The sequence below is a fragment of the Mustela putorius genome, unplaced genomic scaffold, assembly GCF_011764305.1.
Source record: "Mustela putorius furo isolate JIRA1106 unplaced genomic scaffold, ASM1176430v1.1 tig00000508_pilon_pilon_pilon, whole genome shotgun sequence".
Lineage (NCBI taxonomy): Eukaryota > Metazoa > Chordata > Mammalia > Carnivora > Mustelidae > Mustela > Mustela putorius.
In genome coordinates, this window is record NW_025421402.1 from 2,070,841 (window position 1) to 2,086,008 (window position 15,168).

General features: G+C 53.4%; 1 protein-coding gene across 1 annotated transcript; it reads right to left on the bottom strand.

The window, feature by feature from the left end:
• Nucleotides 1-3,041: 3,041 nt before the first annotated feature.
• PHLDA3 (pleckstrin homology like domain family A member 3) lies at nt 3,042-6,003 on the bottom strand. The gene is made up of 2 exons (XM_004756275.3): nt 5,115-6,003; nt 3,042-3,705 (listed from the first exon to the last, which is right to left on the bottom strand). The coding sequence occupies exon 1, from the start codon at nt 5,563-5,565 to the stop codon at nt 5,188-5,190; it is 378 nt and encodes a 125-aa protein (XP_004756332.1). The 5' UTR covers nt 5,566-6,003; the 3' UTR covers nt 3,042-3,705; nt 5,115-5,187.
• Between the last annotated feature and the right edge of the window lie 9,165 nt (nt 6,004-15,168).

The window sequence follows — 15,168 nt, forward strand, 5'->3', positions numbered from 1 at the left end:
AACCACATACTTTGACAGAGCAGGAATATACAGATGACAGGTGCTGACGGTCTAGCCGACAGGCAGACAAGAAAGCCAACTGCCACTCAGGGTGACTAATGGAAGAGTCTGAGCCACGCGGAGGAGAGAGCAGTTGCTCAGCCCGGACTGGAGGCAGAGCTGGGAGGCTCCTCCGAGGTGGTGAGCCAGCAATGCAAGAAGTTTAGGAGGAGGGGATGCAAAAGCCTGGCAGTACAGGAATGGGGCCCTGGGTGTGCGGACTGTGTGGCGGGTGCGAGAAAGAGCCCTGATTGTGGTGAGGGCACGTCCCAGGAACCTGGACTTCTCCATGGCCGTGGAGAAGCCCCCGAAGGTTGTATGCAGGAGCATGGGTTGCATCCTGGACAAAACACGCTGCGGGGCTGTGGCCCCCAGACTGGAGCAGAGACTGGAGGAGGCCAAGACGGGGCTCCCCGTGCAGCCTCGCAGCAGCTTGGCGCACAGCAGAGCACAGCCTTACCAGGGCCCCCCGGGCTCTGGGCCTGGCAGGAAACCTGCCCACGGCACCTATGCATCCCCAGCTTCTGGGAAAGGCCAGATCTCAGAGTTGCACGCCATAAGGCCCTTGTAGATCTACCCCCACTCCGTCCCGCAGCACTGCCTGCCTGTGGATTCTAAGTCTGGCTCCTCGTGCTGGCCTTCCTTCTTGTCCTTGCAACAGGCTCACTCTTGCCAAAGCCTCAGCCCCAGCCTCGGCTCACCCTGACCTGAGCAAGCCCATCCCTTCTCCCCTGTCTCCCCGCCCCTGGCCTCAGAAGCCGCCCGGCTGCTGGGCTGGGACTTGCCCTTTCTCATTTTCCCATCCATGACTCACGCAGCAGGCGGGGGTGAGGCCGGGGCTGCCAGGGCAGGGGGAGAGAAGGCAGCAGCCCCTCCCTGGCCTTACGGAGTCCTCAGGCCCAGTTGGGCAGTTTTTCCATTTCGTGCATGTCTGCTGGCACTGTCAGGGCCTGTTTGTGCCCCCAAAGAGGCCTTGACCCTATTCTGTGGTCCAGCCAAGCATTCCTAGGGTGAAGCCTATGCTCCATTTTTAGAATTCAGAGTTGCCAGAGCAGTGCAGACACCCCTGAATTCAGGAAGCAGGGTGTCTCCCTCCCCATCAGAGACACGACTCCCCAGAGATCACAGATCTTTAAAAAACAAACAAACAAACCTGAATTCATTATGTGAGCCCCCCATCTCTGTGCTGTGAGTTCTTGGAGGCTTCCGGAAGCTACGGGACTCTTACAAATAGGAGGCAGAGCTCCTCTCCATGGCAACAACCACCATCTCTATTAATGTATACTAAGGGCCTGCTACATTCTAGGGTCTGCGTGAAGGGTTCTAACTGCAGCACATCCTGCAGAGGGGCTGGGACTCTCCTAGCAAGGGGAGAAACCGAAACTGGGTTTGGGAAGGAACCGAAGTATCATTGGAACTGACAAGGCTATGTTCCAGAAAAGCAGGGAGCGCCAGAACGGTAAGTCGGCCTCCTCCTCCACCCCGCGTGCCCCCTGCCCTTGACAGCTCATGCTGGCCACACCCCCACTGCCCTTTGCAGCCAAGCCAATGATCCTAGAAACTCCACTGAGGCCGCCACCGTACAGGGCACAGGAGGCAGAGCCCCGCGTTCCCCTGCTGCTCCCGCCAGCCCTCCAGGCACCAGCTGGCGTTTTATCTCCGCAATAGACTCTGGGCTCTTCGGGGCAAGGGTCAGATTGTGGGTTCCTCATCCTGGCCTCACCGGCGCCAAGCACAGTGCCTGGCCTGTGAGAAGCATTTAGTACAACTTTGAGTTGCCTTGCATCCCACTCCCATCTGCTCCCACTCTCCCGCTTCTGAAGGCCTGGAGGCCTCTTTTCTTCCTTCATGTCAGAATCCCCACCATTGGCCACCTTTGAGCTTGATTGCAAGAGCAAGGATTGTATTTTAGAGGTCATCTTATTCGATGGAGAAACTAACCCCTTCCCATTCCCATAACCTTTTCCCATTCCCTGGCTCCATCAAGGAAGGCTGGCAGACACCATCTTCTCACCACCACCCCCCCGTATAAGCTTAGGCATGCTCCCCAGCCCAGGGCAGACATCACCAAATGATCACAGCATGCTAGGGGAGCCCTGATCAGGGTCGGCATGGAATATGATGCTTCCTTGCCACGCTGGTAATAGCTGCTAAGCTATTCATGACACGGGTATAAAGCCTAATGAAGTAATAACGGAGATCTCTGTTAAAAACTCCTTTGTAATTTGTAAATTCTCTTTCAGTTGTGAGATGTCACTCATGTAGCAGATGAGAAAGAAGCTCGTGGGGACTCTGAGGTCCTGGGACACGGGACGAGGAGGTTTTGGTGGGAAACAGGAGAAATTTGATGGGGGAACAAGGCAGGTTGGAAGCACAGAGGTTATTAAAGAGATTTCAGATTGCTGAAGGGGGCCATGGGGTCTCCTTGTTCCTTCTGCAGACTCTGGAGTAGGCCACTGCTTTGCCCCAGGGAAGGCCAGATGCGGTGGACCACAGAGGAAGGGAGGGCAGCCTAAACTGCTGGCCACAACATGGTAAGATCTTGAGGGTTCCCTGATTAATAGTTACTGTATAGCCCAGGCAGCTATGTCTCTGCACTTCAAGTTCTCCTGTGCTGAAATTATTCCTCCTAAACCACGCCATGAGGAAGACTTACTGCACATATGTACAAATGTATAAAAGCCTGAGTACGTCCAGTACAGGGAGACAAGCTCTGCCCAGAACACTGAGCCAGCTCTCAGGATGGCGGGGGCGGGGGGCATGGCCTTCCGGAGAAGAATCAACAGAAACCGAGTTGGCCAGTAGAACATCCCTCAGTCCTTACAGTCCCTCGTTTCTGGGACCACTGAGGTCATGCCTCCTGGGGTTGCCATGTCTCCCCCTCCCCAGGCTGGAGATTTCAGAATGGGCTGTGGAACTGGAACTGAAAAGCAGGGGTGGGAGAGGGAGCTTCCAAGCACCGCATCTTTATGGGCAAAGAATTCCACTCGGCAAACAGTGTGTTCACTGCCCTCCGTGGGGCATCTTCATTTTGGGATAGGCATGAAATGATAATGGTCAAACCCCCACCCCACCCCCACCACCTCCAGGCCGAGCACCACAGTGGGGGGAAGATGGGCAGGAGGTGGGGGAAGAAGTGTGCAAAGAGAAGGCCTGGATGGGTGGGGGTCCCAGAAGGACCTAAGCAGCAGGAGACCCCCACGTGTGGGCCTCGGGGCCCATCAGCTCCCCCCCACCACCAAGGTGAGTCCAGAGGCGATGCCGGGGGGATCCCCCTCTGGGTACCAGGCTGGCCTCCCGAGTCCTGAGGTGCTGGCTGGGCACCCCATGGGGAAACATCCTCTTCCAGGCATGGCACCAAGCTGGGGACCAACAGCAGTCTGCAGAACGGATGACAGGGCCGCTGGGGAGAGGACGCTTGGATGCCAGCTCTCCATCATGAGACACAAGTCAGGCCTGTGGCTACAAGGCCCTGAGCAGGGAATGTCCTGAAAGTCTGCAACTGTCCAGGGGCTGAATCTTCATCCTCAGCCCCACGTGGCCTTCTGCCCTCCTCCCCGGGCCCGGTCCATTCCTTCAGGTCCAACGCCTCCTCCGCACAACCACGGCTTCTGCCTTGACACAGGGAACATAGTCATGCCCCATGAGACAAAAGGGGCAGGAAAGCTGTCGAGAGAGAACAGCAGTTAGGGCAGGGGCAGACCCTGGGATAGTAAGTACCCACCACGAGCTGTTTTACATCAGAGATTTCCAACCTTCTCCACAGCAGGGGAAAGGCAGAGGAAATAGCATGTGCGCCACACACTGTGATCCACGGAGGAACCAGCTTCCTCCCAGCCCCGCCAAGGCCGGAGGGATCCACAGGGCTCAGTTCTCAATACAGCACGTCTGCCTTCAGCCCAACCTCTCAGCTAACCCTCACTACAGTCAGCAGGAGGGTCAAAGGGTTAGGTGGCACAGCTGGGGCTCCCAGGCGCCCTGGGACTCTATTTTGTTAAGGCGGAGAAGCGGGAGGGCTGGAAGGTGAGGTAGTGTGGGAGGTGGTAGGGAGGGTCAAGGGGGCGGGTATGGGTTTCCACCGGAAAATATGAAAACCTGAGTGGTATAAACCCTCCCCGGCCCTGCTCCTAGTTCCCACGGGGAGGGAGTGGCATCTGGGGAAGAGGGCACAGGGCTGGGAGCCAGAGCTTCTAGGTTCTATTCCTGGTCCTCCCCTGGGCCTTCCTGACCACAGATCTGCCCCTCACCCCCTGCCCCACTGCTCAAGAAGGATTAAGACATCACAAATAACAAATCATGACTCCATCCTGCACCCGTCCACCCACCCTGCCCCAGCTGCCCACCCCCTTCTTCAGCTTCTCCTCCTCTGGCCCTCCTGGGCATTGGCTGGCATTCAGGGACAGGTGGACAGGCCCACTCCCCCTTGGCATTGGTGGCCTGGCCTCTGGCCTGGCCCACCCACTCTCCAACATCTCTGGTCTGCCAGCAGCTCAGCCCCAGGACCCAAGAGCCACTGTCAAGAATAGGTAGTGGAGACCCGGCCCAGCCTTGTCAGACCCTCCCCCTGAGGCCCCACCTCAAGAGCTGGGTTCTGTGCCCAACCGGTAATGACTCTGCTAACTGAAGGAGGTCATGGTTCTGCCCCAATTCCATGCTCAAACTCTCCTACGTAGACTGTTGATCCTAACATAAGGAGGAGGCAAACTTCAGTTCATCCCACCCCTGCCTCTACCCAGCTCCTGGAAAGCCAAGGCCCCGGCCCCTGCTGAAAAGCCTCAAGGGAATATTGAGCCCAGCCTCCCTCCGCCTGAGCCGCGGCGGAAGCAACCTGTAGGGAGGCCCATCTCTCCTACCTTCCACTCTGCCACCTGGGTCATATAGGACCTCCCTCCCTGGGGCCCAAGGGGAATGTCCAGCTCTTGGTCCCCCTTGCTCAGACTCCAAAGCTCCTACTCCTTGTTGGCCCTAGGGTTTCAGCTTTTAAGTGGAATGCTGCTGGTGACCCCTCATCTTCTTTGTAGGGGAAAGAGAAGGGAGACTAGAGAGAAAGAGGGTTCAGTCCCCAAAGGGCTTACCTGACTTGACCTCTGGGCACCACGTGGTGGGGAGGGTGCGCAGTGTAAAGGTGAGATGGTAAGCTGGGGGGGGTTAGGACACAAGGGTCCCGGCCCCGAGGCTCTGCCTGGCCCGCACTGTCTGGATGGCCTGCTGGTTCTTGAACTTGACCAGGCCCAGGGTGATCTGGGCGTTCCAGCCAGGATCCTCGAGGGGGCAGCGGAAGTCGATCTCGCCGCCGCCCTCGGTCACCAGCGTGAAGTAGATGTGGCGCCCGGTGCTCTCCACGCATTCCACGGCCTTGATGCGGGCGAAGCTGAGCTCCTTGGGCCGGCCGCCGGTGCCCTTGGCCTCGAAGAGCTGCAGCCCCCGCTCCGTGAGCACACAGCGCTTCCGCTTCCACAGCTGCAGCAGCCCGCCGCTGCGCTTCTCCAGCACGCCCTCCTTGAGCACCGTCGCCGCCGCCGTCATGGGCGCCCCGAGGTCCCGGGCAGGCTGTAGGCTGCGGTGGGCGCGGCGCCCTTTCCGGCTGGGCCGCGCCGGATTCTGGCGCCCGGGGCCGGCTGGCCGCTCTCCCTACCACCTGCGCCCCTACTGAGCCGGGCGCCCGCCGCTCAGTCCTCCAGCCACCGCCGCCTGCTCGGCGCCCGCAGCCCCCGCTCCGGCCCTCCGCCGCTCTTCCACGCCGTTCGGGCTGCCCCGGCTCGTCACTGCCCGGTGCCGCCCGCTGCTTTCCGGCCCGAAAGCCCCGCTGTGCACTGGCTCTGCGCTCGCCCGCTCGCTCCGCTGGACTCTGCCTGCGCGCTGGGCGGCTGCTCGAGGGATGTGCCCTTACATGTTCCGCCGTTCGCCTCCTGCGTCCTCCGCCCGCCCGCCGCGCATTCCTGCCCCGGCCGGCCCTCCCCTCCGTGCGGCGCACCCGCCTGGGCCGGGCTCGGGGGGGCAGGGCTCCAGGGGGCGGGGCCACGGCGGGGGCTCGGTCACGCTCTGCAGGCGCTGGGCATCGGGCCGGGAAGGCTGGTACCGACGGGGGGTTTGCTTACCCAACAGCCTGAGCCTCGTGGCCTGCCACTTATTGGAACCACATCTCCTTCAGGCCTTGGACGCAGGGGACGATCGTGGTCTCGAGAGGCGGGGGACAGGGAGAGTCTCCCAGATGAGAGGGTCGCTGCTTGGAAGAGGGGTGGCCTTGCTCTGTGGTCGCGCGGTGCACCGCCTGGGACTTGCATAGTGGGCGCAGACATCTGCTGCCTCCACATCCCATGCCCCCTCTTCCTAACTTGGCCAGCTCCCCTTTGGCATTGTGCAAATCAGAAAAAAACGAGGACGATCCTGGGGTGGGGGATGGGGGTAGGAATCAAGCCAATGTTGGGTTCCTTCCCCTGCTGGGGAGGAAAAAGAGAGGCTGCCCAGCTGTATCTCCTGGGGCGACCCACCCCCTCCTACTCCCTACTTGCATCCCCAGCTCCGGGGGAGGAGTAGAGAAAAGCCAATGTGAGGGGTTCCTGGATGGCTCAGTCGGTTAAGCGTCTGCCTTCAGTTAAGCGTCTGCCTTCGGCTCAGGTCATTTCTGGGGCTCCCTGCTCAGGGGGGTACCTGTTTCTCCTCCTTCTGCCACTTGCCCTCCCCCACCCCTCTTGTACCCTCTGGCTTTCTCTATCTCCCTGTCAAACAAATAAATAACATCTTAGGGGGACAAAAAAGGGCAAACTGAGCAGAGGAAACTTGAGGTCATTCAGCCTCCCTGTGGAGGCAGAGGAGACCCGACTGTGGTCACTTTCTGCAGTCTTGTTCCTAGCACACACTTGGAGGGACTGGTGGCTCAGACCACCGGCACCGGCCATGTCTGGAGTTAGAGGCAGGAGCATGAGCCTACCCCTGTTTGTTGCAGCCACTCGGGAGGATTCTATCGGCCTCCCTCCACGCCACCTGAGACAATGGACTTCCCGGGATTCAGTTCGGAGCTGAAGGGGGATAGGGAGGGAGAAGGCTTCCATCCCTTGATTGGCCTAAAAGGCTTAACAATCTCAACCCTTCCTCTAGGTCCGCGGTGTCCCTGCCCACCTTGTGCTGCTCCATTATCCTTCCATTTCCTCATGTGTCAAATGGAAAGATTAATTCATTCTTCGTTCAGGGAGCTCTGATGAATAAGTTAGATAACATTTGTGAGAGACATGATAACTCTCAATAAATGTCATTCCTCCCCTGTTCCCCTTCGGCCAGCCTTCAGAAGAGGATGGGGACCCTCCTCGGCCAGGCACTGGAAGATGGCTGTTCTAGGTCCTGATTCTGCCCCATCTGGGTCAGCTTCTCCAGCTCCCGGTTTCCTGAGGGCCTCTTCACTGCCGTGTTAATAACAGATCATTATGGGAACAATAATAGGTAGTAATGACAATAATAAGACCTCTTTGTCCCTACACCCCATTTCCGTCCTCCTGCCCATTGACGTAGAGCCTAAACGGCACAAGGAGGGTCCAAGAGGGGAGAGGTGCCTCAAGTCAGGAGGTGGGGGAAGCCAGCTGTCCGTTTCTCACCACAGCTCTTCAGCATGTGGGGTGGCGGAGCACCCCACACACACATACACCCCCAGGAAGCGAACTCCCTAACCCCCAGAATACCCCTCCCGGAGAGGAAGTGGCCAGCACCACGAAGGAAGAGAAGCAGCCAAGACAAGTATCTCTTGTCTTGGCTGTTTCTCTTCCTTGAGGCCCAGAGGGCAGCATTTGAGAAAGCTCAAGGTACCCAGAGCCCTGTCTTACCGACCCCCAATGTCTCAGCCTATCCTCCAGCAGTGCCTTCCCATGGCTTCTGTCTCTGCACAAACCCCCACCCCCGACCTCCTCCATAGGAATCTCCTGAGTGCACCGATCTGGCACAGTCCTGCCATGATCCAAAGCTCTGCCTTGAGGAGACAGGGTCCTGGACCAGGCTGCTAGCTCTGCCCCTAACTCTGTTTTTATCTCTACTACTTCAACCTCTCCCCCATGCACTGAGTCCGGGACTCACTGACTCTCTCTCCAGTTTCAGGTTAATTCACAAGGTATTTGAAGGTTATGGAGCTCTCTCCGGGGGTTTTCTTCTCACAACAAATTGGTATTGTTATTATCATTGTGCTCATTTTCCTCAGGAGAAAAGTGAGCTCAGAGAGGTCAAGCAACCTAGATGAGGTCACACAGCTCTGTAAATGACAAAGCTGGGAAGAGGATGTGTGGTAGCTAAAAAGGCCCAGGATCTTGTGTTGATATGTTGATACCCAGGATTCTTTTTTTTTTTTTAAGATTTTATTTTTTTGTATATAATAAGGAGGTGGGGGGAACAGGACTAGGGCAGGGGAGGGAGGGGGGATGAGGAACAGAGCTGAGCCAAGCAGGGAGCCCAACTTGGGGCTCGATCTCAGGACCCTGGGATCATGACCTGAGCCAAAGGCAGATGCTTAACCTACTGAGCCACACAGGGGCCCCTCACAGGGTTCTTTTTACCCAAGATCTGGACACCCACACTTTCCTGATCAGCTTACTGGGAAGAATGGTACCAAGGTTTTGGACACAGGAGAAAGGACGAAAAAGACAGGAATATTGGATAGCAAGATTGAGTGTGTAAAGAGGAGGCCATAGGAAGAAATTCAGCAGGCCATACTCTATCGCTGGAAAGATCTTTACCAACTAAACATCTAGTTCCCAAAACCACGTCTCCCCAGTGTAGGTCCCGCTGGGAGTCCTACCCTCCAGTCTTAAAACCTCCTGGAATAAGGGGAGATGACTCACTCTAAATTTTCCCCCAGAACTGACATCCTGCCTGGTAGCCCCAACTGAGAGAGGCTTGGGCCCAAGTAACCCAACTTGGTCCAGCAGAAGGCAATAAGCATTGTAGATCCAGGGGAGCAGGGTAGGGGCTGGTGAGGGCTGGTGGGGGGTCTAGTGACCTGCCAGCATCCCTTTGATATGGAGTCTTTTACTCCCTTCCTGCCAAGGTATCCCTACATTACCCCTGGGAACGGGAACTCTAACTTAGCCTTCCTGGGGCACTCAGCTGGGGGCAATGCTGGGCCCTGGAGATACTTAATTCTTACCGACTTGTTGACTACATGGGACGACTGGACAGAATGTCCCTGGTTGCTGCCCAAAGCTGGCTCCACCCTCCGCCCAGCCCAAAGGAAAGCTGATCTGCACAGTCAGTCAATCCGAGTCCAGCTGGAACAGACTAGACTACAAAATGGCCCCAGGGAATAGTGTGATAGAAATGCTCTAGCAAGGTCTCAGCCATCAATAGTGGGGAGGAGGGAGCCCTGGTCCATCCTGGAGGCTACCCAGGACAGAGTGGAATGGAAGATGGGAATAAGGAGAGATAGAGGCCAGAATGGGACCCAGAGGGACATAAAAAGTAACCTAGCTTCTTTTTTCTACAATATTTACTTGATCTTCTATAGTTGGTTTACTGGTCATTACTTGTTGGACTCTATCTATATAAAATGCATCCAAGATCATTTTATTTACAAAATAGAATGTCTATTAATGCTATAAAAATTGTACAACGGAAGTAAGATTATGTCACTCCTTTTCCTGCAATCCACCAGAACCTTCTCATCTTTGAATAAAGCACAAGCCCATAGCACCCTATAAGACCTGTCCGCTACTTCCTGCCCTAAGTGCCTGTGTTGTCTGCCCTCCCACCCCAGGCTCCAGCCACATCCTAGTCACCCTCCACTTGGCCTTCCTCAGGGCCTTTGCTCATGCTGTTCTCTGCCAGGACTGTTCTCCCCCAGATCCTCACATGGTACATTTCCTCCCCTCCTTCAGCTCTTTGTTCAGATATCACCTTCTCAGTGATGTCTTCCCAGACCGCCCTGTGTAAGACTGCAACCCTCTCCCTGCAGGCACACCAGCCCATAGACACACACTCAGTCATGTTGTGTATATACACAACATCCACTCTCCTGCTTGATTTCTCTCTCCAGCAAATGCCACCATCTAAATTTCTTAATATTTTTCTTATTTATTATTTATCTCCTCTACTAGAATGTAAGCTCTGTGCCTGGAGGGAATTTTATCCTGTTTTTTACAACCCTGTGGCTTCAACACTGATAATGTTGTCTGGTGCAGGGTAGGGCCTTGGTAAATTGTTGAATGACGGAACAGAATGGAACTGATGAACAGTGGAGCTGGAAAAAACCATCATAAATGTACCACACAATGCAAGATGTTAATAACGGGAGAAAGTTATGGGGGGTGGGGGTGGGGAGAGGGACATGGGAACTCTGTACTATCCGATCAATTTTTCTGGAAATGCAAACCTGGTCTAAAAATCAAGTCTGTGGGGGGAAAAATAAAATTAAAAATTAAAAAAAAAATAAAAATAAAAATAAAATCTGTGGGGACACCTGGATGGCTCAGTTGTTAAGCATCTGCCTTCGGCTCAGGTTGTAATCTCAGGGTTCTGGGATCCAGCCCCATATCAGGCACCCTGCTCTGTAGGACGTCTGCTTCCCCTCTCTGCCTGCCTCTCTCCCTACTTGTGATCTCTCTCTGTGTCAAATAAATAAATAAAATCTTAAAAAAAAAAAAAAAATCAGGTCTGTGGGCACCTGGGTCTCTCAGTCAGTTAAGTGTCTGCCTTCATCTCGGGTCATGGTCCCAGAGTCGTGGGATCCAGTTCCACATCCAGCTTCCTGCTCAGCAGGGAGTCTGCCCTTTCCTCTCCCTCTAACCCCTCCCCCAGCTTGTGCTCCTTCTCTCACTCCCTCTCTCTCTCAAAGAAGTAAAATCTTTAAATAAATAAATAAACAAATAGAAAAATCGAGTCAGTGACTCAAAAACAAAACAAAAATAAAGAGTTAACAGTAGTTCCTGTGGGGAAGGACGAGGGGAGAAGATCAAGACTTTCACTTTTTCATAGTTCATCATTCTGTCCTGCTTGATTTTTATTATTTGCTTACCATCTGCATGTTTTGCTTCCCTTAAAAATACAGTTAAATGCACCATACATAAATGCTCGTAAACGATGGAGCAGTTAACAATAACGAAACACACCTGTGGATCTTGATAGAGAACGATGTCTGAAATACATTGTTTTGTGGGGAAGACATTTCAGTCCAGTGAGTATCATAAGATGCAGAAGTTGATTCCAGATGAGCAGAAGTGTGTGCCTCTCTGCTGTACAGGTTCTATCTGGGAGGATCCACACCAATGTGTTAGCTGTGGAACTTCCAGGATTTGGCTCGACAGCATGAACATGCCTGTTACTGTATGAGCGTGTTTCTACAGGCGTTCCTCCTTTTATTAAACTTTGCAGATACTGTGCTTTTTACAAATGGGAGGTTTGTAGCGGCCCTGCGTCGACCAGATCTATCTGCTCCATTGATCCAAACGCATTTCCTCACTCTGTGTCTCTCCATCACGTTTTGGTAATTCTCACAACATTTCAAACTTTTCCATTATTATTATATTTGTTATGCTGACCTGATCAGGGATGGCAACTCAAGTGAAATCTCAGGTAACTGGGGGTGTCTGGGTGGCTCAGTCAGTTCAGCCTCTGCCTTCAGCTCAGGTCATGATCTCAGGGTCCTGGGATCAAGTCCCGCATTGGGCTCCCTGCTCAGTGGGGAGCCTGCTTCTCCCACTCCCCCTGTTAATGCTCTCTCTCTCTCTTTCAATGAATAAAATATTTTTTAAAAAGAAAAAAAAGCTCAGGCAGGGGCGCCTGGGTGGCTCAGTTGATTAAGAGGCTGCCTTCAGCTCAAGTCATGATCCTAGAGTCCTGGGATCAACCTACATCAGGATCCCTGCTTGACGGAGAGGCTGCTTCTCCCTCTCCCTCTGCCTGCTGCTCTGCCTACTTACACTCTCTATCTCTCTGCCAAATAAAACCTTTAAAAAAAAAAAGAAAGAAAATTGCTATTTTTTAGCAATAAATATATTTTTTAAAGATTTTATTTATTTATTTGACAGGCAGAGATTACAAGTAGGCTGAGAGGCAGGCAGAGAGAGAGGAGGAAGCAGGCTCCCCCACTGAGCAGAGAGCCCCATGCGGGGCTCGATCCCAGGACCCTGGGATCATGACCTGAGCCGAAGGCAGAGGCTTTAACCCACTGAGCCACCCAGGCGCCCCAATAAATATTTTTTGATTAAGGTGTATGTATAGTGTCTTATAGACATAATGTTATTGCACACTTACTAAACTACAGTATGGTGTAAACATAAGTTTTATATGCCCTGGGAAACAAAAATTCATTTGACTCGCTTTATTGCAGTAGTCTGCAACTGAGCCCACAAGTATCTCCAAGATATGCTTCTATATGGTTTGGATGTCATGCACATGTATTACACCTATTTTAAAAATAAAATAAACTCATATGTGTTACATATAATTAAACAAATTATATAATTAAACAAAAACCTGGGGCTTGCCTGAAAGCAAGGGCCAACTTGGAGACTAAAATGGCAGTCCAGTGGCCACAGGATTTCCCCAGGGTGGGCTGTGCAGAATCTTCTAGAGGGTGGTGTGCATACACCAAGGAAGAGCAGCCTCTAGGACTGAATGTGCAGCCTCTCCTGTCTCTGTGATTCCCTCACCCTTTCCCCACCCTGGAAAAACCCAGAAAGACGCATCTTTCCCCATTGGCCCCTGGGCACCTGTCCCATTGTCCCCTGGAAAATGGAAGTGGAAGGCTCATTTAGGCTGCCCGGGTTTGAACCCAGTAAGGAAGAGGTGGTGTGGTGCAGACCAGCGCTTCTCAGATTCAAATGGGCAAACAGATCACCTGGGGATCTTATAAATGCAGATTCTGATGCAGTAGGTCTGGGACGGAATCTGAGAGTGTGTGTTTCTAGAAACTTCTATGTCACACTAGTGCTGCTAGTCCTTGGAACACACTTGAATATCAAGGGTCTAGAGCAGTAGTTCTCTAACAGTGTGGTAGCAGCATCAGCATCACCCGTGAACTTGTTAGAAATCCAAATTCTTGGCTGTATTCCAGACCTACCAGAAATTCTGTGTTTGGGACCCAGCAATCTGTGTTTTTTTAATGCACCTTCCCCATGATTCTGATGCATATGAAAGTGTGGGAATGCTGTGTGTCAAGGAAGGAACCCTTAGCCAGGAGACGGGGCACCTGTATTAATAGGCCCAGCTCGGGGACACCTTGAACAGGTCACTTGTCTCTCACCTTGTCTATCTTATCTAGCTTGTATTGGATCTGCAGGAAAGCCTGGCTGGGGGGTGGGGGCGGAGATGGAGGAGTGGGGGCGGGGTAAGGACCTCTACTGGTTGTCCTCTCTTTAGGTTAGACCAGAACATTGCTAGTTCCTCCTCAGTCTCCACAGTCCCAGATTCATGGGGTCAGAGAGCTGCTCACGTGGGTTTGTCCGCAGCCCTGCTCCTCCCTCCCCTCCTCCCTTCTGGCTTCAGCACACGCCCTCCTGTCCACAGGTCCCTCCCTGCCCCTGGGAGACCCACCCCCCCAATCTGACCTGTCCCCCAAACTTCTCCTGACCTGCCCGCACCCCTTTGATGTAGAGTCCTTTGTTCTAGAGCTTTGGGGTTTCCTCGGATCTCTGTTTCTCTAAAAGGAAACAGAAGAAAAAACCAATCAAGGCTTCAAGCCTAACGATTTGGGTTTTACAGGCACCATTGCAACAGACCTCAGTGGGCCGCAACCCTGCACCCAACCCGCCCAGGCTTGCTCCTGGGCCTGGCTCTCTCGGTGGAAATCCCCTCCCACGCTCAGCCCTTTAACCACTTTCTAGCCCAATAACTTTCCTGATTCACCAGGGATCCCTTTCGTCTTAGGAGCGCCCACTGCCCCCTCTCTGATGGGGCTCAGTCTGGGCTTGAAGGCATTTGATCCCAGCTTGGGTCTGGCCGAGATTGGACTTGTGGGCCTGGGGATCAGGTTGGGGCCTGCAGAATTTTCCCTTTTCCCACGTCATTTCGGCATCTGGGTGCCCACGTTGGAAGAGCAAAGGGGCTGCCCTGGTATGACCCTCGTCCCCAGGAACAACGGGCTGAAGGACAGCAGAAAATAGGGTTCTAGTGGCTTTAACTAACCCACTAGTAACAGCTGGGAGAACCTGCACATGTCCATTGCTTTCTATTCCATAGCTTCCTTTTTCTGCTCTTTTAGCACAAATCATGTGTTTCAGGTGTAATTAACACTTGAATGCATTTTTGTTGCGAAACAATTCAAAACACAGAAAATATCTTTTCATCGCCCTTCCAATGTCCCCCTGCTCCCACCCACCGTCCCCCGGTAAGGGTTGTGCCAGACATTTGTCTTTACTTCACACACATTTGCCCCCAGAATATTTTTTTTTAAGATTTTATTTATTCATTTGACAGAGAGAGAGATCACAAGTAGGCAGAGAGGCAGGCAGAGAGAGAAGGGGAAGCAGGCTCCCCGCTCAGCAGAGAGCCCGATGTGGGGCTCGATCCCAGGACCCCGGGATCATGACCTGAGCCAAAGGCAGAAACTTTAACCCACTGAGCCACCCAGGTGCCCCCAGAATATTTTAAAGCAGCGTTCTCATCCATCATGGGAGGGGTTGGCTGAGGTCCCCTTCCAGCTCTGACAATTTCTGCATTTGTGGGTGGATCTTCCCTCTCCTTCTAACGAGCAACCATTCATGGGATCACACTACAATTATGCTGCGGAGGGAGGGGTGAGAGGGGGAATGAATAGAAGAAGAAAGGATGGAGGGAAAGATAACAGTGTTACTAATAGTTCCTTCTGGGACAGGGAATTATAGATAATTTTTTTACCTGCTTGCCTTTGATTTTCAAATGTTTCATAGTAAGTGGTTATGAATTGTCATGAGTGTCACTTTCATAACTGAAAAATTCCAGTATAGTGCCATTGTCAAGATGGCAGGAAAGGCAGTGAATTGTCCCATCTGGGACTGAGGTCAGGAAGAAATTAACCAATAGCTCAAGGCAGAGGTGTGGAGGGTTTGAGGGAGAGGAGGGAAGCTCCCGGTATATTCTTGAATGTGATCTACAGGAGATTCACGGAAAGGAACATCAGAGTAAATCGTCTCAGGTGTTCTATAAGCCACACCCTGGGCTAGGCACCAGGGACACAAT

Coding starts and splice junctions, on each gene's coding strand:
- PHLDA3 (XM_004756275.3), bottom strand. CDS start 5,565: ATGACGGCGGCGGCGACGGTGCTCAAGGAGGGCGTGCTGGAGAAGCGC.